Source organism: Rhipicephalus microplus, chromosome X (genome assembly GCF_043290135.1).
Source record: "Rhipicephalus microplus isolate Deutch F79 chromosome X, USDA_Rmic, whole genome shotgun sequence".
Classification (NCBI taxonomy): Eukaryota; Metazoa; Arthropoda; class Arachnida; order Ixodida; family Ixodidae; genus Rhipicephalus; species Rhipicephalus microplus.
Genome location: NC_134710.1, coordinates 121,135,633 through 121,160,132, shown reverse-complemented (window position 1 = coordinate 121,160,132; position 24,500 = coordinate 121,135,633). Strand labels below are relative to the sequence as shown.

Sequence of the window (24,500 nt, the reverse complement as noted above, 5' to 3'; positions counted from 1 at the left end):
TGCGTGTCTGTTTTCAAACGTCATTAAAACTGAGAAGCGTGAAGCACATTCAGATACAACTGTCTCTCGCAAGTGCGACAACAGCGCCGAAGTTGGAGAAATAAAATTGCAGAAGCAGTGTGTTTCTATATATACCAATGAAGTGAAACATTTTAACAAAGTTTTGAACTAATGTAGATGTCAAATAAATGCGTTCAAGTTGTCATACTTCTTTTATAATTTTCACGGCAAACCATGATGGGCTTTTTCTGCCACGACGGATACACGGTGGTAAATTGCGGCGTGGAGAGTGTAGTTAAGGTAGATGCGGATCTTGTCAGTTAGTGCACGCTCAGGGGAGAGGCCCAGAATCGATTAGTACGAACTAAACTTTTTTTTTCTGTTGGCTAGTGAGCTGGAATACGTTCATCACGAGAACATAATTTGGTAATAAATCTATTGGCGCATTAATTGATATTTCCTTCATATTTTTTCAGCTGCACTCTTGTTCAAACAGGCAAATAAACACAAACCATGAACACGGGTGCCCATATTTTGCGCTGCTTCTTGTCCATTTACGTCTCAAAAAAATTGCTGTCAATGATGCTGGTCCAAGAGGCTGCGCAAGTGACCAAACGGGACTCACATTCCTTCTTGCAGAGAGAACATACCATGGACTTCTTTTGCACAGAGTTGCTAACCACATTCCTAGCATCACATTCCCAGCTACAAATGTCGCGGCTGCCAAAGGCTGTAAGACATTTTCACGGATCGCACCAACATATAGTTGAAGTGTTTTGTCTAGAACAGGGTTCGCGGTGGGTGTCGATTTTTGGTTAAATCGGCTCCACCTCATCTCTCGACAAAAAAATTCAGGTTTGTGCATGGTTGTTTCCCGTCTATCTATACGCATATTCCGTGCATATAGTAGGCACTTTTACTAGATACGAAGCATTTCTTTGACTAGCCTGGAAAGTGCTGACCCCCGCCGTACAACGCGCTGCCCACCGCAGGTGTTGACGCGGTGCCAAGTAGGTCATGCCGCTGCTGCGAGTTGACGTCACGCTTCCTTCGCAGTGCGCGCTGGCGTCATTAGGGAGCTTTAGTGCTGGGTACGCATTCTCTCGGGGCGTTGCGGGCGTGAGAGCGTGTGGCGTTGCGTGCTCAACCCATACCCAACCGGAATGCCTTTTAGTTGGCGCCACGGTGGCACGCACGCAAATGCAAGCCGCACGAAGTTCACACGCACTCGCAGCGCCATAGCGTCTTGTCGCGAAAGTATTGTTTAAGTCTTTTTATGATTTGAAATGTTAAATTAAACATACATAGTAATCAGGACACTTTTTTATTGTGTACAGTAATCTGGTATACGCAAAAAAGTGAAAAATACCAGGTTACTGTAACGACAGTGTCGACATCTTGTGACACTTCGTGAAACCGCAGTCATGAACATGTTAGCTTACGCGTAACGTTTTTGAGGTGAAAATGAATAGAAAGGTTACTCATTTGTAATATTGTCGCTGCGCAGTTTTTGCACCAGATGTACAATGCACAATGTTTCTGCAATAACAAAGTTGTGGTTGTCTGTTTCACTATGGCCGCGCTAGATGGCGCCGCCTATTCAGCTGGTCGGGGGCTGGCATATGCCTTTTAGTTTCTACGTTCCAGGCCATTCTAGCTTTGGAAATCTGGCTGAAACCGTGTAATCGCTATAAGTGCTCGCACTTTGGCTTATTTTAACTCGACGGCTAGAGTATCCGCAATGCGGATACCGTGAGTTCTTGCGAAGGTGGACCACGCGAACGCGTGGCCCCATTGCCCCAGCGATCTTGCGACGCATCTGTTTGGGGTTTCACGCATGCGCAATACCACCGCCCCAATGTCCTGCGTACGCAAGGCGCTTGGATACCCAGTACTAAAACTGCTGCCACGCGCCCGCTGCGGCACCCGCCGCTGCCACGTCGTCCGTTCGCCCGCAACACCTGCATGCAGTGACCACCTCTCGCTACACCTGCGACTCGGCAGTTCACGCGCAATAAACCTGACACGCGCCTGACGTACGCGTTGAAACATGTCTGTACGTGCCACCTACAAGACCTACGCCAGCCGTCGCTTCAAACGAATCTTCCAGTACTTAGCGCAGCACCCGCATTGGCGCCGCTCAAACCATGACGCCACATGCGCGCAACGCTGCTGCTTCACATCCAATGTAGGGAATAGCTCATGTGTAGTGAATGGCTCATGCCGCTAAACACTACTAAAACAGTACTAGTTTCCATCTCCCGCTGAAGGAATCTCCCTTCACCACAGTACGTCCTCTGCAACGCTGTGATTTCTCCTGTCAACTCATGCAAGTACCTCGGCGTCACTATCTCCAGCGATCTTTCCTGGTCCTCTCACATCACAAGCATCATTAACGAAACTAACCGCACATTGGGATACTTTCAAAGGAACTTGCGTCTTACTCCCCCATCGGTCTAATTGTTAGCTTATCAAACATGCGTACAGCCCAAGTTAGAATACGCATGCTCCGCTTGGAACCCACATCAAACTAACGTTTTTAAAGCGCTCGAAGCAGTACAAAACCGCGCAGTTCGCTACATCTATTCAGATTATTCTTTCCACAGTAGTATAACAAAACTGAAATCCAAAGCACATTTTGACAACTTGGAGCTCAGACGCCTTAGGTCTAGATTGTGCCTTTTTCACAGATTTTATCATTCCTCTCCTAGCACTTCATTAATCTTGCCTGCTCGTCGTCCATCCTGACGCACGAATCACACCAAAGCGGTTTACCCAACACCGGCACAGACCACTGCGCATCTATGCTCCTTCTTTGTCAACACATCAAGAGACTGGAACCGTCTACCTAGAAATGCTGTGCTCCAATCCAACCCGCGAGCCTTCAAGAGGTACATCGAGTCATTGTCACTACATAACTGCCCATCCCTCATGTAAAACCCCAAGCTGGGATATTTGACAAATAAATAAATAAATAAATAAATAAATAAATAAATCAGGGTCCCCTTCAGTGAGAAGGTCTCAGTTTTTTTTTTGTTATTTGCAGATGCGTGTCAGCCGATGCGCTCACGCCTTCTCACCTGCCAGCAGACTGATGTGGGCGCAGGCACTGCAACAAAACGCGCAGCGCGCAGGCAAAGACTAGTTGTGCGCACCCACTGGCGAACGCGTGGTTAACACGCTGCTCACGTTGCCCACCACCTATGTTGATGCTACGCGTAAGTTTCTAATGCTGATGCACGGCACGGGTTCTGTCGTAAACTTGGCAACAACAAAAACAGGAAAATAAAATAAAGCTTGGCTGCTCTTTTCCAGATTTCACCGCCTGAAGCTAGAGTGGCGTTATGGTAACTCTGCTAATGAATTCCGGTATGCGGCTTTAAAGAAAAAAAAGTTGAAGGACGCTGAAGCTTTGCCTTCAGGAGTAGAACGCGGCAGCGTAATCGGGCCCAGTGCACATCGCCTTGTTATTTGCTGTCCTAGTTTCTGCTCTTCGTACATGCCTCAACCGGGCCTTAAAGCGCCACTTACCACCGCGCGTTTAAAGACGAGGGGGTGATTTTTTTTCTCCTTGATACACACTATGCATCCTCCTCGCCCCTTAGTTCTTGAATGCATGTGAACAATGTCAGCACTAAGCGCTAGAGCCTATAAAGATTGCGCGCTTCTCGGCTGCACGCTGTTATCGCCGCTTGCTTGGTTGTAGTAAACACATTGATTGATTGATATTTGGGAGTTTAACGTCCGAAAACCACCATATAATTATGAGAGACGCTATAGTGAAGGGCTCCGTAAATTTCGACCACCTGGGGTTCTTAAACGTGCACCCAAGTCTGAGCACACGGGCCTACAACATTTACGCCTCCATCGGAAATGCAGCTGCCGGGATTTGATACCGCGATCTGCGTGTCAGCAGTGGAGTACCTTAGCCACTAGACCACCGCGGCGGGGCTAGTGAACACAAAAAATGAAGTTGATCTGTTGATTGTGCACAATATTCATGCGAGGCAAAAAAGGACGGATGGGTGGCTGCACGGCAAAGCAGTGCAGGAGACAAATCACGTGATATTTCCCGTATATCAACGAATCGAGAACATGCACGCTGTAGACGTCACGAGAACTGTCTACGTCACAGTAATAGGCCAAGAAGGACGAGAAATATCAAAACAGAATATTGCACTCTTTTTTTTTTTGCATTTGGGGAGCCTGGTAAGTGTCCCTTTAACGAAGCGAATGACTGTGCGCGTTGTATTGGCTGCTTTCAACTATGCTAGAATGCTTACTTCAACTACTTTCGAGCACCCACTACGCCATTAATGCCCCCTTTTGCGAATCCCACTACGCGTCTGTAAGGCAACGCACCAACTTTCGCAGCTGCTCACGTTTTTTTAATGTTTCGCCGTTGATGATGAATAAATATGCCTGAGCAATTTGTAATGGGTGTGTATTTAAAACAACTAGCTAGTCGCGCAGTTCACATGTTTTGACTCATGGTGCGATTCTACGCTTCTGCAACGCAATATTGGATGGATAGAGGAGACTCCTTCCACTACATGATATCCATACTGTTTGTTTCTGAAACATTTTGAAGCAATATCATCACTCTGTGGTAGAACACCTGCTTTCCATGCAGACGACCTGGGTTGGAGTCTCATTCGAACCAAAGTTTTTTTTTTATTCATTTTATTTCCATCTTTCTCAATTTTTAGTTTATGGACAAGAGCCTCACTCAAAACCAACAACGCAGTCATCGACACCTGCACCGAGATTTATAAGAAACGAGCTCTTCAATGCTATCGCGTTAAAGCTGTGCCAGCGTTTAACGATTGTAATGACTTGTTGGCAGAAATGTTTCAGAATTACTCTGTTCCTTATCAACCCAGACGTAGTTGCTGTGTCTAACTGGTGCGAAATATATATAGTACATGATACTCATTATGAAAAACGGAAGGCTATGCGTGGCACCCCAAGCACTATAAAACACGCCTATTTATCTCTAGAAATGCGTTTCAACATATTTCATAAACTGCATCTGAGCTTACTTCGTCTTCGCGACGCGTTTATTTCATCAACGCAATATGGCCCATCACACGGAATGCCTACCTTATGGTAGGTATTGCATTTCATCAAATCAAAATAGTTGAAGAAAGTTTGTACCACCCACAGCAATTGGGCGTCATTATTTTCCAGCTGACATCAGAGGCGCAGCCCGGGGAGGGGGGGGGGGTGACTCTGGACATGCGGTCTCTCTGAAATTTCCTTCTGCCCCGAGACACAAAGCCCAAATTGATATTTGATCATACTTGCCTAGGCATTCCCCACTGCATACTGAGGACACACGCACATCGTAATAAAGTTCTGCTTGCCCCACTGTGACATAGCACCAATCGTGGCTAACGTGTTAAAAACAGATACGAGTTTCAAACTAGAACTAAGTATGTGCCGCATGAGCTGGACAAGCCATAAAGGAGATTGCGCAGGCCCTACTACCGTTAAGAACAGGCGCGGGTGTCAAACGAAAACGAAGCATGTTTTGACTGCCGGTATACTGTATACGCTCATAATCTTTCTTACGTAGGACAATTCTTTGTTGTTCACAAACAATCTGGTGAAATTTTAGTGCACTTGGTAAAATTTGTAATGAATATTTTTTTAAACAAAGAAGCAGCCCGAGAGTCTGACGACACTGGCACACTCGGGAGACGTAATGAGCTACTTGTTTGCGAGCGTCTATATGTATTCCGGCCAGTGGTATTGTATTGGGGTCGGCTTGGCATTAAATTTTTAGAGATTCGGATATAACAATATTGTGTGTGAGTTTACGTCCCAAAACCACAATACGATTATGAGAGGTGCCATAGTGGAGGGTGCCGGGAACTGACCATCTAGTGTTCGTTAACGTACGCCGATATGGCACAGAACACGGACCTCTACCATTTCACCTCCCCCGACTGCGGCAGATGGGATCAAACCCGCGACCTTCGGTCAGCAGTCGCGCACATTAGCCACTGACTCACCGTGATTTGGAGCAGCCAATATTTAAGTAGGAGACGCTGACCCCTTGTGAAGTGCATGACGTCACACACGCCATGACAAAACGGCACTTGTCGGTGGTTTGGGTATAAAGTCGATGACTCCTAGGGCCCATTTTGCATTGAAATATTCTTTTACAGTCTATTTTTTATATATGTACAGAAGCGTGAGACCCTGCACTTTTATTTTTTTCTGGAAACTTTAATTTAGTGGGTAGGCATGTTATGGTCCCTTGAGGCGGACTTGAAGCCTGTGGCATGAGCGCAGCAGCGAATGCGGGCAGCACATGTCACAGAAACGGCAGCATCCGTTCGTAAGTAAATAAGTAAACATAGGTAAAAACATTCTGACCACTGGATTTGAACTCTGGGCTCATAGAACCGAAGCCTGATGCACTTACCACTGTGCCACATAGAATGCCTTTAAAAATGTTCGGCGCGACGCAAGCAAATTTTACACAACGCAGATATCTTCAAGAATTTTCCTCGTGAAGCCTGAGTGTTTTCGCACCGCTGACAGGTCATCACCGCTCCAATCTTATGCACACACCATCTAATTGCAAGACCTGCGCCATCATTGGCGGTGAAGTTAAGATCAATAGCGCTTCTCAAAGTCGCTGGCGCCGAATCACATAAGAAATGGCTAACCTCCCTGTCCTTCCGTTTAATCTTTGCTACTCCTCCTATGTAATATTAAGCCATTTATCCTATTTACCGATGATTTGACAATGACATTTTTCGCACCGTCACACCCAGCAAAAAGCTGCCCAAACATCAGAGCTGTTGCGCATGTGCAGTAGGTGTGGTTACGCACAACGGCTTGAGCTTCACCATAAGCTGTTCTCGGGCTAGCCTCCCACTTAAAATCCCGCCGTTCTAAAAACAAAATCGATGCAATTATTGAGCAGGCAAATACTATATATTCCACAGATGCATGTGCCAACAAGTGGAGCAAGCTCGCTCACGTTGAGACTTCTGGCGTGTTTCAATTTCGCTACTGACGCGTGTGTCTCTTGAGTTGAACTCGCGATTTTTTTCTAAAGAAGGCTTAGAGTGATCATCTCTCAGAAGTCGCCACTGCTCCTTGAACTGCATGCACAAACATGCTCAACGCAAACTGAATAAACTTCGGTATATGTACAAAGGTTTTATTGTACACACACAAACACACAGACACGTAACACAAGTTTCACAGTAAGTTTCAGGAGGTGAATGAGGAAAAAAAAAGAGGGGTCACGGCCACGGCCACAAGGCTGAACAGGAGCACAGTCGACGGTGACTTGCCAGAGATGAAAGCTTCTCCATCGGAAGAGGTGTGCTTGTTTCGGCTGTTCTTGCGGTGCCAGAAAGAAAATGAGCCGTTGCTTTTCATGCTGCGAATGTACTGCGTGCACACCTGTCCGTACTTCGAAGTGAAATTGCGTAGGCTGAGTTCATAAGGGGCTTGCATCATGGTCACATTAAAGCAGGATGTCTCAGCACTCGCTTCGTCAACGCAGGTTCCGTACTTGTGGTACGTTCTAGAATGAATCAAAGTTGAATGAAATGCAATAGCTATTCGAATTTGCTAAGACTCTGTTGCACTAGAGCCCCGCTTGATGCACAGATGCAACAGTTACTAGGAGAAGAGAATAGGTAGTCTTACTTATGCTCGATAATCTTCAGCCATAAACTACAGGGATGTCGGATTTGAAAAGCTCACTAACTTTCTTTTACTTATAAGCAATTAGACAATCTAAGTAAAATGAAACGTGTTTTTATGTAATTTAATTTATTTTTTGGCAATGTAAGAAACAAATTTTGAATGCTACGCGTATAAAACACATGCCGAAGTGCGCAAAATGAGACCGTTCGAAACCCTTCAGCATGCTTATACCTTGAAGTTTACCGTTAGAGCTGCGCAGTAGAAGTATATATTTTTTCTTCTACAAACAGGGAAGCTCCTCGAATGACGGGGGCATCCCGGGGGCATAATTGTCATTAGATGTATCAAAAAAAATAAACAAGCCTCATATCTATAGCTTTCAGCTCACCTGGTAAAATGCCAAGAAACGTGAAGGAAACAAAACATAAACTACGCCTGAAAGACAGAGAACGACAGGAAGGGCTATTGAATTGACAACATAATTGGCCGCTAGAGAGAAATGAACACTTGCCACGCGGGCACCCTCAGTAGAGTGGGGGCATTCCGAAGAACGCACGTACTGCCCTTGACAACTAACTGCTTAAGAAAACATCGGGGGTATTCACGGGACACTATCGAATAACGTATTTCTTGATTCAGAGCCGGAACTATAACGATGTATGTCATATAACGAGTGTGTTAGCTTTTTGCCAGAACGACGACAATACGAGGTTACTCCTAGACGACTATCGACATATATTATTGTTCCGTTTTCAAAAACAGTTTGACCGCTCCAGGCGGTGTATACTTTCTTTTAGTGAAAGCTCAATTGTATAGTGATACAGCATTAGTGAAAGCACCAAATCAAACCCTCTGGACCTTATGCAAAATTGCTGTCATTTGTCGGCTGTCGTGTGCATACCACCATGTGAGAGGCTCTAGCGTGGTGCAGTACGCACAGTCCGCGTTTGTTTATGTATGCGTACACGTAAACCATAGCGACGTGAGGCACGTATTGGCTGATAATCGCAATGCAGATGTATAGCGGCGTCCTTTGCTGCACAAAGAGAGGAACTCGAAATGCTGAACGAAGAAAGATAAGCCATAAAATTTTCTCCTTGTTATTTTTTTTTCAAGCGGATGACCTTTGAAGCATGCGCTCCGGCTACTGCTCCCGAAATACGTGTTTGCGTTCCCCATTCAAAGCAAGTACGACATGCAATAGCTTATGTACTCGTGTTCCCTCGAATTGGTGCACACCGAAGCAAGACAGGTTTTGCAACGTTTTCACTGGCAGCCGTTTAACAAGTGAAGGCGACTCGTATACGCTTCACGCGCATGCCGCGTTCATGCAACGAGTTTTATCGCAGGTGATTGCGCGCGTCCACATTCCGTTTAATGTGTTGTTTTATTGCGCTTCGGTAACGGCACACGCTGAATTAGGAGCAAGTGTGCGTCATCAGTTCATTCTGAGAAGGGAGCCATGGTGTTAAGGCATTCTTGTTTCATGTTGTTTCGTTTTCTGTTCGGAAGTGTGACAAGCTGCAGTTTCGCGAAATGAGTTGTGCATGACTGCGAACGTTTTTCAAGGATTCGATGTGCTCGGCACACTCAACGAATCGCAGGCAGGTGTAATTAGCCGCAATAGAGTTTGTTGCGTGAACGTGGCTTCTGCGTGAAGCGTTCGAGTCACCTTCACTTGTTAAACGGCTGCTAGTGAAAACGTTCCAAAAACTGTCTTGCTTCGGCGTGCAGCAATTTGAGGGAACAAGACTACACATGCTATCGCACGTCTTACTTGCTTAGAAAGGAGAACTCAAACCCGTGTTTTGGGAACAGTAGTCAGAGTTTATGCTGAAAACATCATCAGCTTGAAAAAATAACAGGAAAAAGTTTACGGCTTACCTTATTCTCTTCAGCATTTCGAATTCCTCTTCGTGTGCAGCAAAGAATGCAGCAATGAGTTGGCATTGCGATTATCAGCCGATACACACCTCATGTCGATACACCTTACGTGTACGCATAGGTAAACAAACACTGACTGTGCGTACTGCACAGTGCTCGAGCCTCTAACATGGCGGTATGCACACGACGGCCGACAGATTGCAACAATTTTGCACTAGGTCTATTCCTATGGCACAAAAATACAGTGGCTCTCATGGTATTGTTATGTCGAAATTGAACGCTGAGGTATAACTTGTCTCTGGTTTAAATACACGTACGTTTACGCACGCGCGTACAGTAGAGATTCGAATAAAGCAGTAAAATGAATGGCTGAAAAGATTAACAAATATTCATTGACTCCTACACTTTTGAAAGCACCATACAGACTCTACCCGAAGAAATTTTGTTTGTTTTTACCTGCAGAACTTGGGCGTGGCTATAGACTTTCCGGTAATTTCCCTCAAAAAGGTTTCGTAGCACTTCTGTAGGAAGCTTGCGAACTCTTCTTGGCTGCATTGTCGGTACTGGGCTGTGAGCGAAAACATCACATGAATGATAAGCACACTTCCTTGTCTGCACCTTTGCAAAATTGCAGCGAGGTTAGTATATGCTTACATCTAAGCATGTTGCAGTCCCGTTTGTGCGCTTCCACTTTGGTCATGAACAGCTCTCGTGCGACGTAGACCACGTCAACTTTTCTGCTGCAGGCGTGACCCTTGAAGACCTCCGTCAGGCATGGTTCGGAAAGTGTGGTGACGTTGCTTTTGAGTGCCACACTGCAATGGTAGCACGACATTTGACGATGTAATGAGAACAGTGGTCCTTACGCGAACCAGGAATCAGGTAGTTACGTAGCAGTAAACGTTTTAATCAACAATTTTAGTTGGTCGTCTGCAGATCTGCTGCGGATGCCTTCCTGGAACTGTGTAATATTCGGCTTTTGTGGCGTGAGCTTACTTGCTTCGTATATTACATCAGCAGCTAAAAAAATAAAATAAAACCCAAGCTGAACGCCGCTGTAGAACGATCCGGCGTGTTTTCTATCCTCTCCAGTAGTCGGAGAAGCACGGTAATAAACAGTTATTCTACAATTTAGCGCATCAACAAGCGAACTTCTAACAGCATTACTACTCCTAAGGCCTACTGGCCAGGCACGCGAATCAGCGGTCAAACAAAATTCTTCAGCGTGCATACAAAGAAATTTGCTGCAGCGTCGCCCCCATTCCGAGTAATGTAATCTTGCCTTCATTGGTGCAGTACTTCTAAATTCACGAAGGACGGGAAACGACGTCAAATTTCGATAAACCAAAGACGACGTAAACGAAGTGTGAAACCATCAGCTGCACGTTCGTTCTCTGCATCGGTTATCTGAGTGGATGCAAGATGTTGTGCTCATTTGACTCAAGATTTGGGTATTTCGGTTTATACGTAACGGTAAATAGATGTAGCACACACAGAAAGCCCGAACCACTGAACGTTCACTTCAACGTGTTTTATAACACAGAGAAGTAAGCATATCAGATAAATGAAAAGCACATTTTTTTCTAAACTTCTGCGATGCGAAATTTTGAGGCTGGTGCCTTTTAACATGGAATTGTAGCCATGGTTTATCAAAAGCCAGAGGTGTCCCCAGGATTTGGAATATTAGGGGGCAGGGGAGTGGAAAACGTTTTCAGGGGTGGCATTCAGAATGAAGGAGCTAAACATTTCATATTTGCCGCTTCAATAGTGTACACTTTTGTTCCGCCATCGCTGCACACAGCTACGATTACGTTTTTGTTGCGCGCGCAGGTGCACTAGGTAAGGGGCGTACAGAAGCCCGCCTCCTATTGCAACGTATACATGTACGTATGACGAAAACGTTCAACACTATATCGCTGGTTTCAACAGCACGGCCGTGTTGAAAAACAGTATATTCTAGTCCCGGGAGGGCACTTCGTGTAAGAATCTCAGCATCTGGCGATGTAGCAAATTATGCGAAACATAACGCTAAGTTTACGATTGCAAGTGCATTGCTCCATGCCGCCGCACAAAAACACGTTATGCGTGTTTCAGTTGGGTTTGACTACGCGGAAACACCACCTCGTTACCCACTCTTGCCCGCCGGCCCTGATGCTTCGACGCACGGGCAGCAGTCGCATTTACTGTAGTTTTTTCAGCGTTGGAGTCTTCTTTCACGAGCAAGCTAGGGGCAATAGATCCTTTGCGTACATATGCACTTCTTCTGGTGCTATCACGCGATAATTTCTGTCGGGCGTAAAAAAAAAAAAGTTGCGAATTAAGCAGCTGCCTTCAGGAAAATAAGGAAGTTGTAGAAAAAAGACTGTCAGCGACGTTTCTACACCTGTTGCAATATTATTGATTGATGATTTGATTGATACGTGGGGTTTAACGTCCCAGAACCACCATATGATTGTGAAAGACGCCGTAGCGGAGGGCTCCGGAAATTTCGACCACCTGGGGTTCTTTACCGTGCACCCAAATCTGAGCACACGGGCCTGCAACATTTCCGCCTCCATCGGAAATGCAGCTGCCGCAGCCGGGATTCGAACCCGCGACCTGCGGGTCATCAGCCGAGTACCTTAGCCACTAGACCACCGCGGCGGGGCAATATTATTCACAATACTGTTTTCTCACCTGCAGTTAGAAAAAACTGGGCTTGAATGAAAGCAACGTAGCAAGTCGTCCACAATTTGGTGTCTGTTGCACTCGTTTGGAGCGCCTGCATTGGCGAAACACGACGTTCAGCATTTTTTTTAATGATAAGATTAAATAAAGTTACAGATATTTATGGCAATAAACGCAAATATTTGCTGCAATAATGCAATATAAGAGAGCTCGTCTAAAATCTACGCCAATCATCGAGTACTCACACTTTAACTCATAGCTCCTAGCCAACGCTTCCGACGAGTTGCGTACTTCTGTTGCGTGTGGGCTGTCAACGTTCTTGTGGAGTATGATGGCAGCCTCAGTGCACAAAGAAAACAGCTGCAGAGACCTGCAATATGATTGCGTCCAGTTTAGCTAAACTCACCCACGTGGTATTTCTCTGCTGTGAGGCATAATTATTAGCAGCAGTAAAATCTTAACGATGATGCTTCGCTAAATACTTCAGTTGCCTTAGTATTGAGGAGTTTCCTAGCTAATTGATCGCTTTTGGATGGCAGGGAAGCAGTGTTGGCAGATAAAAGGTGCAGCATATTTGAAGGGTCTATGACACTGTTACCTATCAATATGCATATTTTAGCAAAATAGTAGTATGGGGTTTATTTTGCCGACACATACAAGAGAAATGGTCTGTGAAATGAAATTCCAGGGGAAACATGCCTTAGATATCATCGGCTATAAACCCCGCCTGCCGCCGACAACCATCATTTTGCCGTGGCGTATATGACGTCATGCACTGCACGACGCGGAGGAGTCATCTTCTAAACATTTTCAGCCGCTGCAAATCTTCAATTTAAATGTAAAGCTGAAGAAATTTGAAATAGTTCTACTGCACGCGCACCTGACCACAAAACAAAATCATTCTCTTGAAGGCAAATTTTCGCACGGTAAACGGCTTGTTACGTCACGGCTCGCGAGTGCATCAGTGCTCCTTTGGTCTCAGGCCACTCGTGCGCTTACAATGTTATGTCATGAATGACGCGATGTACCAAATTAAACACACCGGATTTTTTCTCCACATAACATAGATTGCTATCGAAAAGTGGCTGTCGTGACCCATCTAAAAGATGGCAGAGACGAAAACGTTCGTCAATAATGCTTTGATGTTCATAATAACTACTACAAAGTGAGTGAAACAGTTTCATTCAAATTTAAGTTCTAGAAATACTGGTATACGTACATACTGTATAATACTGCATAAATTAGAAGTGAGCCGCACATAACCGACAAACCTTCATTTGTTTGAGTAATCAAAAGTCGTGAAAGTTGGAAGAAATAGCAATCCTAATACTTACTGCCCGTTTTACGACATTCTATCCGGAGTTTGTTGACTTACTATTCTCTACACACACTTCTCTTTGAGAAGTTCAATTTCAACTTTGAATAGTTTCAAAATTTGCAGCCATTCCTTTCACCCACATTTCTATCAGCAATCAGAAAAAGATGTTTCGGAACACCAAAGCGCCTATGCAACCTTGAAAAGGTACGTGAGAGTGAGCGGCTATTATTTCTTTTTGCAAGAAATAGAGGAAACGTGTCATGGCTCAAGGTTAGGGCGACGGTGCTAAGCAAGTATGCACGAAAGTGACCGACACGAAAACAAAACAATACAAACAAAAACAAAGAAAACTTCCGTAAAATACCACAAGCTTTAGGGGATATCACTACTCTTAGTTTCGTCAGAAAGTAACTATAGGAATTAGGCGTTTGTTTTCAAAGGCCACCACTTCTACTTACCGGCATGCATCAAGTACTTTCGTTTCACGAACTTGAGCCGACTTGAGCAGGCGATCAAATTTCTTCAACATGAGTTGACACTTTTGGTACTCATTCAAGAGGAATTTGCGTCCAAGGGCACTCACAGTATCTGCACAGAAAAAACAAAAACATCCAAACCAAAAGTTTAAATGCCGTTTAGTTCATTGGCGGTACGCATAGAAACGTAATGTGTGAAAAGAAGCGTTGGCGCAAGGAATATAACAGCGCTAAATGACTTGTTTACCGACATCATTTTGTAGCAAACACCATTTACAGCACACAATGGTCAGAATGCTAATGTAGTTAAGGATGGATATGCTGCCAGGCCAGCGTCGTTTGCGAGTCGGCCGTGACATTCACTCACAATGGGCTTGCTACGCAGAGTGCGTACAAATTTGCGCCACTCAAAAGGGGCGTAGGAGAACGGCTGCAAGCATGCAATCACTTCGTGCACATACAGAATCGGTAGTATTGCTAAGATATGATACTAAATACTGCACAGACACCTCTGAAGGCTACAGACACTTCTGGATGTCTACAATAAAATTTAACTTGCATGAAAAATTACGAACGTTTAGACAACGTTATATGAACATAGCGAAGATTTTTTTTGTTCCAGTTACAGAAAAAGCGTAAAACATAATGTACGTAAACACCAACACTTCCTCCCGCAAACCAGAAACCAAGGAGAGAGAGACACGTTATTGGCCCGTTATTATTGCGGGTGTGCGTATGGATATCTCCATACGTCTGTGTTCCTCAGCCTTTGCTACATGATTGCACTTGCAAAGCAATAAACACTAAATAGTTATTGCCAGGGGAAGGAGGGCAGCCGTAGGGATGACTAGGCGAAATCGGCTTACAGTCGAAGTCACAGGCTGCGCGGTAGTCGAGCAGGATTTTCCGAGCGTGATCCGCAATGTTTGACACTTTCGCTGGATCCGCGTTACAGGCAAGCTTCACGTTCGTTTTATCCACGCAGTTCAAAAAGTTGGCCATGGAGAGAGAGCTGAAAGAAGACAAGAAAGACGTCAGATACTGCACTATCTCTCACACCAAGCGCCTACTTGCCTGCAAGAAAGCGGCTTTCTAGAAGTAGTGTTTTGGAATACCGATCCTTCACATTTCTGCAGATCTCGCAGCACTAAATTTTTCTCGCATGATCCTGTAAAAAATGGAAATTACCCGAAATGTAGTCAAGTCACGCATCCTCATTTCAACTTGTAGAGTTCACATGCGTAACTTGCCTGAAAAAACACCGCCCATGCTGTTTTCTAGAAGTAATTCGAAGTTGGGTCTGACATCTTTAAGACATTGACAGAATTCGTTACTTACCAACTGGAGCCGCATGTTCGAAGCAGGTCCAATTGTAGGCGTTGAAGAGATAATTCCTGTAGTACTGTACTTCTGCCAGTTTAAACAACGCAGTACTTCTGTCACAGGTTGTCTTCTGCATAGCAAGCCTGAAGCACTTCTGATATTCCCTGGTGCCTCTGCGAGTGTAAAAATAGCAAGTCTGTAATAACAAGTTGTGCACCAAGGCAAGTGAACGAACGTTACCGTTTTACCATGGTTATTCAAGTGTGAAAAATACCGAGGTAAATTATGCATATAAGCCGAAATGCCTCTACACCAACGTCCAAATATTAAATGATAAGTCTACTGCAGTACAAATACTTGTCTTGCGATCTCTAATTACAAACTTCTTGGATCAGCCTATTTTCATCTAAGTTCATTTATGAACCTCACCACGTAACAAAGTCCTCTCTCACATCTTTGACTGCCATTTTCTTCACATGTATATTTCTGGTAATATGAAACAATAACATTTATATATAACACATTAGCGTGACTCGTTTAACTTCTCTTGCTATAGATCTTCATGTGGAGTTTCAGCAACACAAATTTGCAGCCTTCCTTGCAAAACTTTTCTGTACCACGCCTATAAACTTGAGCTTTATTACTGGTCACGTGTTAGTTAGTATTATATCATGCTGCTCGATTATTGAAGTATAGGCCATATTGATTGATAATGTTAGGCCACGTTGGTTGCATACACTACTTCGGTTAGTATTATTGTTTTTGCTAACGGTAACATATACCCACGAACAACGGTTTCTTGCATTTGCATTTCCCACAGCTGTACAAATCCCTCGTAGCACCACACCAAGTTTTTTTCTCTGTAACCAAGACATGTACTCTTCAAAAAGAGTTTTAATACTCTTAGCCAGTGTAGGCTTCCTGCGTTAAACTTTATATTCTCATATTTTCAGCTCCTTGTTCTGGTAGGAACTGCTGCTGAGGCTGCGTGACTGTAAATCTCAAGAGTCTTGCCGGCTTTTAGCTCATGGTACATAGTGATTACTTTTAATTTTATGCCCTATATATCATGCTTTCATTTTATTCCTAACCTTGAGCAACACATTTAAACTCAATTAATCAGTAACCATGGGGCTCTTTGACCACAGTTGCTCTTGCAGCATGAAAATATACTACATCCTAATCATAATCAAATGTTGCTGGCAGGTTACTTCTGTGCGTACGTATCGACGAGAAAACAAATCAAAATTAAGTTCCGCAAATGATGACACAACGGCGACTCTGTCGAAGAATCTGGCCTACGAGTTCAATAACTTATATACATAAGAGTACAGCAGGCTAGTACCAAGATCAGCAAACATTTTTCTTACCCGCACGCAGTGATGGGGTTCTGCACCCAGCCTCGCTGGACGAACGGCAGTACCTTAACTTTTATAATTGGTGAGCATTCTGACAACTGACTGTACAAGGTGCCAATCTGACAATCTGAAAATTTAAAACCACGTATTAGTTAATTTCTTAGCTACGGCACCTCGCTTTAGTGTAATACTTAGGTTCACTTGGCAGGTCCGGAGATATGGTCTGAGAAGTTTGTCTGTGAAGTAGAGAACTTCGGGTGATGTCAGTATGTTCTGGTAATACTCGCAGTCAGACTCGAATATCGAATTTCGCAAGCACCACTGGTAGTTCTCGACGTCCCTATGACGGAAAACACATTGGAAGTGATATGACGCACTGCTTATTGTCCCCGATACCAATGAATGCAACGGCCCGCCTACCTGCAGTCCGTGATGCCAAGTATGTCAACGTCGACGTAGTCATTGACATTTGATTTCATAAACGTAGCTTCACACTTGGACAGATAGAGGAGCAATAGTTCCGGGTTGCACATGTAATCTGTTAAAAAAAAAAAAACAACTGATGATCACTCTGGCCTAAATGAACTGGCACAGTATCTCTACAGAGACGAAATAGAATGCATACCGCCATTTCCATTGCAAACCCACTCGTACTTTTTCTTGAGCACTGACACATAGTACCGAGATTCTTCTGAAAAGGGGATCTTCAAGCCGTTCGAACATTCTTGAGTAGGAATTTTTGCGATGCAATTCTGGTACTTCCTCATAGCCCTGCACAGGGATGTTCAGAGAAAAGGTATTACCGTTCTTGCATTACACGGGGACGTTTCTTCTTCTCGTTGGTGCGACATACTTGCATGCATCGTTGAGCAATGGTGAATCACTTGGTTCATCAGTGTACGGTATCACTTCCGTAGAAATAATTTGACTGCACTCAATATAGCGCATTCTCAAAGACTCCTCGTCACACCGAGACAGCTGTCTAGAGATTTCTACGTTGCCACCTAAAAAATAACAACAAAAACAAGATAAACATTCCAACAAACTGATACATGAACTCAAGTGTACGAGCTTCAGTCACCTTTGTAGTCGCAATAACGCGCATATTGGTTGGGAATGTCGACGGTAAAGTGGTGAACGGCCTTGCTTCCCATTAGACTCGTCTCTTTGCTGCACATTTCAGGGATCGTTCCGGAAAGGCACGTCTTGTACGTTGTTAAAGCTCTGAAAATCAGACGGAATCAAATTTTTGTTTAACACGCATGCACGCATCCCCCCCCCCCCCCCCGCACACACACCCACACATACACACACACGCACAAAGACAGTCCGTTAAGGAAGCATACCTGCAGCCCGCCATTTTTTCAGCGACACTGTTGTTAGCCGGACTGGTGGAAACGCCCGCTTGTTCGAGTTCAGACGCGCAAAGCGCCATCTTCTGAAGCATGCCGTGGACATCGCAGCGTCCTCCTTAAAAAAAATGCCACTTATGAAGTATGCCACTTATGACACTGGCATTCGTCGTGTTGACGATGCCAGTGTGAGCTTTTTCTTAATGCTATCACGTCGAAATCATCAATGATTGGAGACTATCGAAGTCTCCAATCATGCAGGCGGTATATTTTTTTCTGCTATAGATCGGTGAGGTGTTTTTGAATATACAGCAAATATAGCTCCACCACAACATTGTGCACCACGTAGCAGAAGCAGAAATCAACCAAGCAATATTACAGCTAGCCGCAAGGCAGTCCACTAACTAGCACAACACATTTCTAAATATGAGTATCTGCCACATAGGTGAATAATTTTAGCGTAATTCTAATAGCAACCCGAAGAGCAATTTCGGCAGCCTTTTTTATTAATGAAGGCATATTGCAGTATTCTATGTGAAATTCTCTGGCGTATGTGGTAGCAAAATTCTCTTGCTGAGCATATTAGACTTGAACACAGCCGTTACTCCTACAAGCCGGAGATTCTCGTGCTCGATCTCTTCCGACACGTGAATTGAATGCGTTGAATAGCGCTGATGATCAAAGTGTATTCAGATAAAAGTTTTGATCAAAGATAAAGATTACGCTCACTGGGTATGGAATACGAATGCTGTCCTATTTCCAAGATCACCATCGTAAAACGAGCCTGATCTTCGCTCACGGCACGTGCATAGTATAACAAGTGGAAAGCCACTCTAGTATGACGGCAATCAGTTTCCGCGTGTTAGAATATCCTAATTAGCTATGTTTACCTTGTACACAGTGGATTCACACACAATATAAAGATAACAATTATCTCGCACGACGTCGGTGCCCAAAGCGGCCACGCAATAACATGTGGAAAGACAAGCTTGACCCTTGCTGGCAGCTGGAATAAGGTTTAGCTTTACATCCCAGTGTTTGACAATGCTGTGTTATTCATTAACAGACGCTTACGAAAGCAAATGCTTTAAAACAGTACTGCAGGACAGGTGCGAGAGAAGCTTATGTTCTACCGAATGAACGCAGGTTAAAAGCTAATTTTACGGCTTTCGCATTTTCACACGGTGCATCAACTATCCACATGGAATATTGTTGAATGAAGCTTCTCTGAAAATAAAAAGTAATTTCAGCGAGTGGGTTTAAACAATGAAATTTTTCTCTTTTTCGCATTTCCATCTACCACAGCATGTGCCTTTAAACACAAGGTTGTCGACCGAATAAAAACAAGATTTTTGATACACCGCTACTTTCTCAAGGCGTAAGTCTGTGCTTTCTTCTTCTAATTGTGTTAATTTTAATATGGGGACAAGAATCTCAGCCTGATGAACCGCTTCCTTCCACAGTTATCCAAGTAGCAACATAATACAACCGTAAAAACAGATTTAGGCGAAACAGGAATATCACCGAGTGGATCCCTATACGTTATCTTATATTTCTCGCACTAAATGCACTTGACCCCCCGACTAAGCAGCCCGCTTGAGTGCTCATTTGCCTCTGATATAACAAGGGCCTGCACACCACACCATCTCATACAACGTACGCCGTGCGAGGCACCCACTTACTAGGAGATGTCCAGCTGCACGTCCAGGACAACAGCCCCGTTACTTTGTCTCTAAAGTACAGCATCTCATTCGAGTATATGGGCTTGTCTTGTTTGCAAACGTTGTACAACTTCTTGCTCACACATATTTGGTAATGGTGCACCCCTCTGTAAAATAACAAGTGAATAAAAGTGGTTCGATCAGACATCACACTCGGACACCGGCATATGTATGTCTTGACTAATAAATAATACTCTTGCATTATTCTATGTTATTTATTGACGCTTTTGCACGTTAAAATTTTGGTAACGAATTACTAAAGCCGTTTTATTTGCGTCTATTGCTAACTGGAAGATATTTTTTACAAGTAACACAAAATGATGATGGTCCCTGCTTTTACGGTCTTCAATTTTACACTACGCCCTGACACACACTGGACGAATCGGATCTCTTACGGTGTCTGTTACTCCACTCAAAACACATTTTTTTGAATGTACGAGTATACGTAGTTTACTGAACAAAATAAGAGTGCTCGCTCACGTTAACGTCACAGGAATTCAAGTAATCAGCGAATAGCGTCGGTAGACTGGCTCATGAGCTTCCTTTTCACTAAAATTGTGTGAATACGAGTGGGTCTGAGTTCGAGTGCACTTGCCTACTGGAATCACTATGTCTGTTTTCTTTTTAGACAAAATATGGCATGATTTCAGCGGCATGTCCTTGAGTGGTGCCATATTTAGAGCCACTTATCGGGGACTTCTGGTACTCACAGTCGTTTTTGCAGCTAAAGTCACATGCACAAGGGACGACACAACACAGGAAGAGGGCTAATCAGAAAGAGGGCTAGCGGTTGCCCTGTCTCCCTCTTTCTGTTGGATATGTGTAATTCTAATTTGCACGGCAAATAACACTGCGTGTTCTAGCAACAAAAAAAAAAAAACACATTACCGCCATCTACTTCTGGTACATCAGCGCTTGTTGCAGTAAAAGAGATGCATTTTGAGGTAAACTGTTGAGACTTATATTGAGTGCAACTGTACGTACAGTGCAACATGCCCCGTAAACGTAAAGTGATGAGTTTAAAAAACTAAAAGGTGACAATAATTTTATATATATATATACTGCTGGGTTAGAAAAAATGTAAGATTTGAGACATGGAGGGTGATAATATGTAGTGTATTACGTCACAAAGTCACGATATCATTATGAGAGACGCTGTAGCGAAGGGCCATGGAAATTTGACCGTCTGATGTTTTTAACGCACACTACCATCGCACAGTACATGGACCTTCACGATTTCAACTCATCATAAATGCGACCGCCGCAACCGAAGCCGCGACCTTTGTGTCAGCAGCTGAGCACCTTAGCCACTGATCCACCATGGCGGGCAAGAGTTGAGATATCAGTCCCGGTCTATTAGACAGATTACGTGGTAGCGTGTGGGACACGCATTGCCACCAATTTCGCGTGTGAATCCTGTTTTACGTCAGCTCGAATGAAGAGGCGACCCTTTAACTGAAAGCTGCTGCATGTGGAAAACGAGGAGCACTCAGTTGAGAGGCAAAAAGAAATAAAAATTCCGGAGAATTCAAGAAGTGGCTCCACTATCTTTTTTTTTAGAAGGGACGCACAGATAACAGCGAGTTTTGCTTACCGACAAGCTATGTCCATACCGCTTGCATTGTCGTAGTCTAAAATGTGCGGAAGTACTTCCGTCCCCAAAATAGAGAAGCATGGTTTCAGGTAGGACTTGAATTTGGGAGCACTGCATGTTTCTGAAACATTGTAAAATCAAATGCCTTTCGTAAATGGTACACGCTCACCAAAATACGCATTAAGTATTGCGCCTCACACAATGCGTGAGCTTGGCGGAAGATTCGGCGGATCGCATGTACCTTAGGAACTGATGCTATGCGAAGCATGCGGAGGGAAGGCGTCTGTGCAGCAATTTTTTAATTGAGCGATACGTTACAATGTGATGCTAAATATATGTACAAATGTTATACGCACAGATGTGTATGTTGAACATTTTTATGTGTTGTTTGCAGCTGCGTAATGATGTTAACAGCAACATGGGTATTATTAACATCAGAAGTGAGAAGCTGATACGTAGCGCGTGTGCTCGGGGTTAGGGTTTATTTAGGGCTTACTTGAAAAGCAATTCCGAGAGCTGGCGCGGCTGTGTGCTAGAATACTTGGTTGCCACGCCGAAAGCTTGGGTTTGATTCCTGCTGATACCCTGACATTTATTCGTTGAATTCGTCGTGTCGACGATGTCAATGTCAGCTTTTTCTTAATGCTATCACGTCGAAATCATCAATGTTTGTTCTCGCCGTTACTTAGCAAGTATAAACTCTCTATTACCTGTGGCACATACCCGAATACATGGCACATACCCGCCTGTGGTATACAGGCGGGCATGTACGTGATGAGATGATCATGTTATTGATGTCATACGCAGCTAGTCATTCATCAAAGCATGTTACTCTCCTGCACAAATTTTGATTTACCCCAAGTTAAAGGGAGACCAAAGAGAAACAATGAGTTGTTTGTTGTAGATTGATACACTCCACTCTGATAACTCCAATATTGCTCATACGTTTGACTGTCATAGGTTTTACTTTTAGCGGGAAAAAAAACCAAGGTTGAAGTTTCATTTCTAAGTTTCGCGCCACAATCTCCGCGAGTGACGTATGAAATTCTGCAAAGTATTTTTCGTAGTTTTGTGGCATTGGCTAGATGAAATTTTCTGACACCTTGTATGTTAAGTATATGACAACGACAGATTACAAGGTACTTCAACTTTATCGATTACAAGCTACGTATAGAACCCAGCAGACGCCTTCAAAAAATTGATTACGTCACACTGTTTGGTGCGGGAATCTCAAAATGGCGTCTCGACCCGCAGTGTCTTTTCGTGCGTTTTCTCGCATACCAAGTGTCGTGTCGCGGTAAGAGTGGTGTTTCTGGGATTGTGAAAATTTACTCCACTAATACGCGAAAAAAGCGTTCTGCTTTTTAGTGTCCCTTTAAAGGACTGATCACAAAAGCATCCTAAAATCACTAAATCACTAAAAGTGCATGCAGTACGCAAAGAAGTACTTCGCATTTCAAACAAAAAAAACCAAAAAAAACAGAGAAGCCCATGCGCTGATAAATGCGGCCACGAAGGATAGCACAAATTGTTCATAGAATTTCAAGTCTTCGATTGTGCAAACCAAAACAGAAAAAAATAGCACTGAAATGGAAGACATTGCCGTGGTATTATTCGTATTCTGGGACATACTTTGGTTGCGCTTGCAAGTGTTTAAGTACACATGTGTTAGCTACAAATACTGTCTAATTTTGGTATTAACGTGCGTTTACGCTGTATTTAAATTACTTTGCCCTATCGCAGCCACAATGAAGACGAAACACGCGAAGTGCGGATGCCAGCGTAAATTTATGAAGATCCATGGTCGGAACCACAGTTTGATTGGCTGTTCTTACTTGCGTCTTGCTCGCATGTCCAGTTGTATTTGTCTTGGATGGCGAGTACTAATTTGTCGATGTCCCCTTCACTGTCGAATGCGTCGTCGCTCTTGCAGTGAAACACGGTTTTGACGTTCGATACACACCACTTGTACTCGTGAAGACCTCTGCAGTGTTCGAAGCAGGCGACGATATCCAATCGTTAGTGGCTCGAGGCACAAGTTAGTGGCGCATTGCATGCAAAGGGCACTTACCTGCATGCCAACCGGCTTTCATAGGCGTTGCCTCTGTCAGTTGTGTGCGGTTGAACTTGCTTGAGAATAATTTCTTCGCATTTGTACAGGGACTGTAACATTTCTTCTTTGTTGCATTCTGTAAAAAATAATTACGTAAACTGTAGCTGTTAAGTGAATTGTACTTGAACGATAAGATAATAAGATGAATAAACGATAAGATCAAATAATAGCAGTAATACCTGGCATAACACCACTGCAGAATCCGTCAAAAGCATTGTACAAAGCGTCCGTGTAGTGCTCCAGTTCTTTGGACTGCAAAAGGTGATGATTCAGTGTGCAGGTCAGTTTCATTTTTTTGAGGATGCACTCTCGATATTCCGTCACCTTCCTGCAATGTAAGTGTTGAAAGAAGAACGGGGAAGTTACGAGGCATGTCAGAAAATACTGTATTCATAAATCGTACGTACGCGCATGGTTCAACTCTCTCGTTTCTGGTGAAGGAATTCGAAAGCTCTTCTAGGCTGCGCACACATTCTCGAATGCTTGTTGTTACCGCAGCACTGCTGCAATGAAACCCTGAAAAGCGTGAACCAGGTACGCAGTTACGCACAGTTCAAACGCTGACGAGAAGCTTAAGAAAACGAACCATTGCAGGTCCACTGAAAGCTCGAAGAAAGCTTCCTCGTCAGGAATGCCATGATTCCTACGTGGCTTGCCGTGTTGTCGATATCGATGTTTTGACAGCTAGAGTCAACTATGTACTTGACACAGCGTTGATACCGCTTGTATCCCCTGAGGTAATGAAAAAAAGTAGTACTTAGGAAAGATGAAAAACTTCGTTGAATTGTTCAATGCAGTCGACAGAAACTTACTCGCATGCTACTTTCTGTGTCTCGACGTTTGATATGCCACCAACGTGTTCAATCACTTCATTCTTGAGGATGGCAAGACATGCTGGTATAGACTTCAGCAGGAAGGAATCATCACATAGGGCATCTAGAAAGCAAGCACCGGTGAGTGTGGCCTTCACGAGAACAATTCCAGTCTACTCTTTAAAGCTGTGCTCCATTAATTAAT

At 44.0% G+C, this 24,500-nt stretch overlaps 1 protein-coding gene across 1 annotated transcript in view; it reads right to left on the bottom strand.

Moving 5' to 3' along the window:
• Window positions 1–7,164: 7,164 nt before the first annotated feature.
• LOC119176808 (uncharacterized) overlaps window positions 7,165–24,500 on the bottom strand; it is a 78,812-nt gene continuing 61,476 nt past the window's right edge. The window contains exons 83-106 of the mRNA XM_075877534.1: window positions 24,296–24,419; window positions 24,070–24,215; window positions 23,891–23,999; window positions 23,663–23,811; window positions 23,442–23,559; window positions 23,206–23,354; window positions 21,371–21,491; window positions 19,738–19,883; window positions 18,050–18,173; window positions 17,785–17,927; window positions 17,557–17,707; window positions 17,329–17,474; window positions 17,124–17,241; window positions 16,895–17,043; window positions 16,716–16,830; window positions 15,361–15,518; window positions 15,097–15,190; window positions 14,889–15,034; window positions 14,005–14,134; window positions 12,474–12,598; window positions 12,238–12,322; window positions 10,216–10,376; window positions 10,018–10,129; window positions 7,165–7,552 (exon numbers count right to left, since the gene is read on the bottom strand). Of these exons, the coding sequence (XP_075733649.1) occupies window positions 7,234–7,552; window positions 10,018–10,129; window positions 10,216–10,376; window positions 12,238–12,322; window positions 12,474–12,598; window positions 14,005–14,134; window positions 14,889–15,034; window positions 15,097–15,190; window positions 15,361–15,518; window positions 16,716–16,830; window positions 16,895–17,043; window positions 17,124–17,241; window positions 17,329–17,474; window positions 17,557–17,707; window positions 17,785–17,927; window positions 18,050–18,173; window positions 19,738–19,883; window positions 21,371–21,491; window positions 23,206–23,354; window positions 23,442–23,559; window positions 23,663–23,811; window positions 23,891–23,999; window positions 24,070–24,215; window positions 24,296–24,419 (3,338 nt within the window). The 3' untranslated portion in view covers window positions 7,165–7,233. The remainder of the gene's footprint in view (window positions 7,553–10,017; window positions 10,130–10,215; window positions 10,377–12,237; window positions 12,323–12,473; window positions 12,599–14,004; window positions 14,135–14,888; window positions 15,035–15,096; window positions 15,191–15,360; window positions 15,519–16,715; window positions 16,831–16,894; window positions 17,044–17,123; window positions 17,242–17,328; window positions 17,475–17,556; window positions 17,708–17,784; window positions 17,928–18,049; window positions 18,174–19,737; window positions 19,884–21,370; window positions 21,492–23,205; window positions 23,355–23,441; window positions 23,560–23,662; window positions 23,812–23,890; window positions 24,000–24,069; window positions 24,216–24,295; window positions 24,420–24,500) is intronic.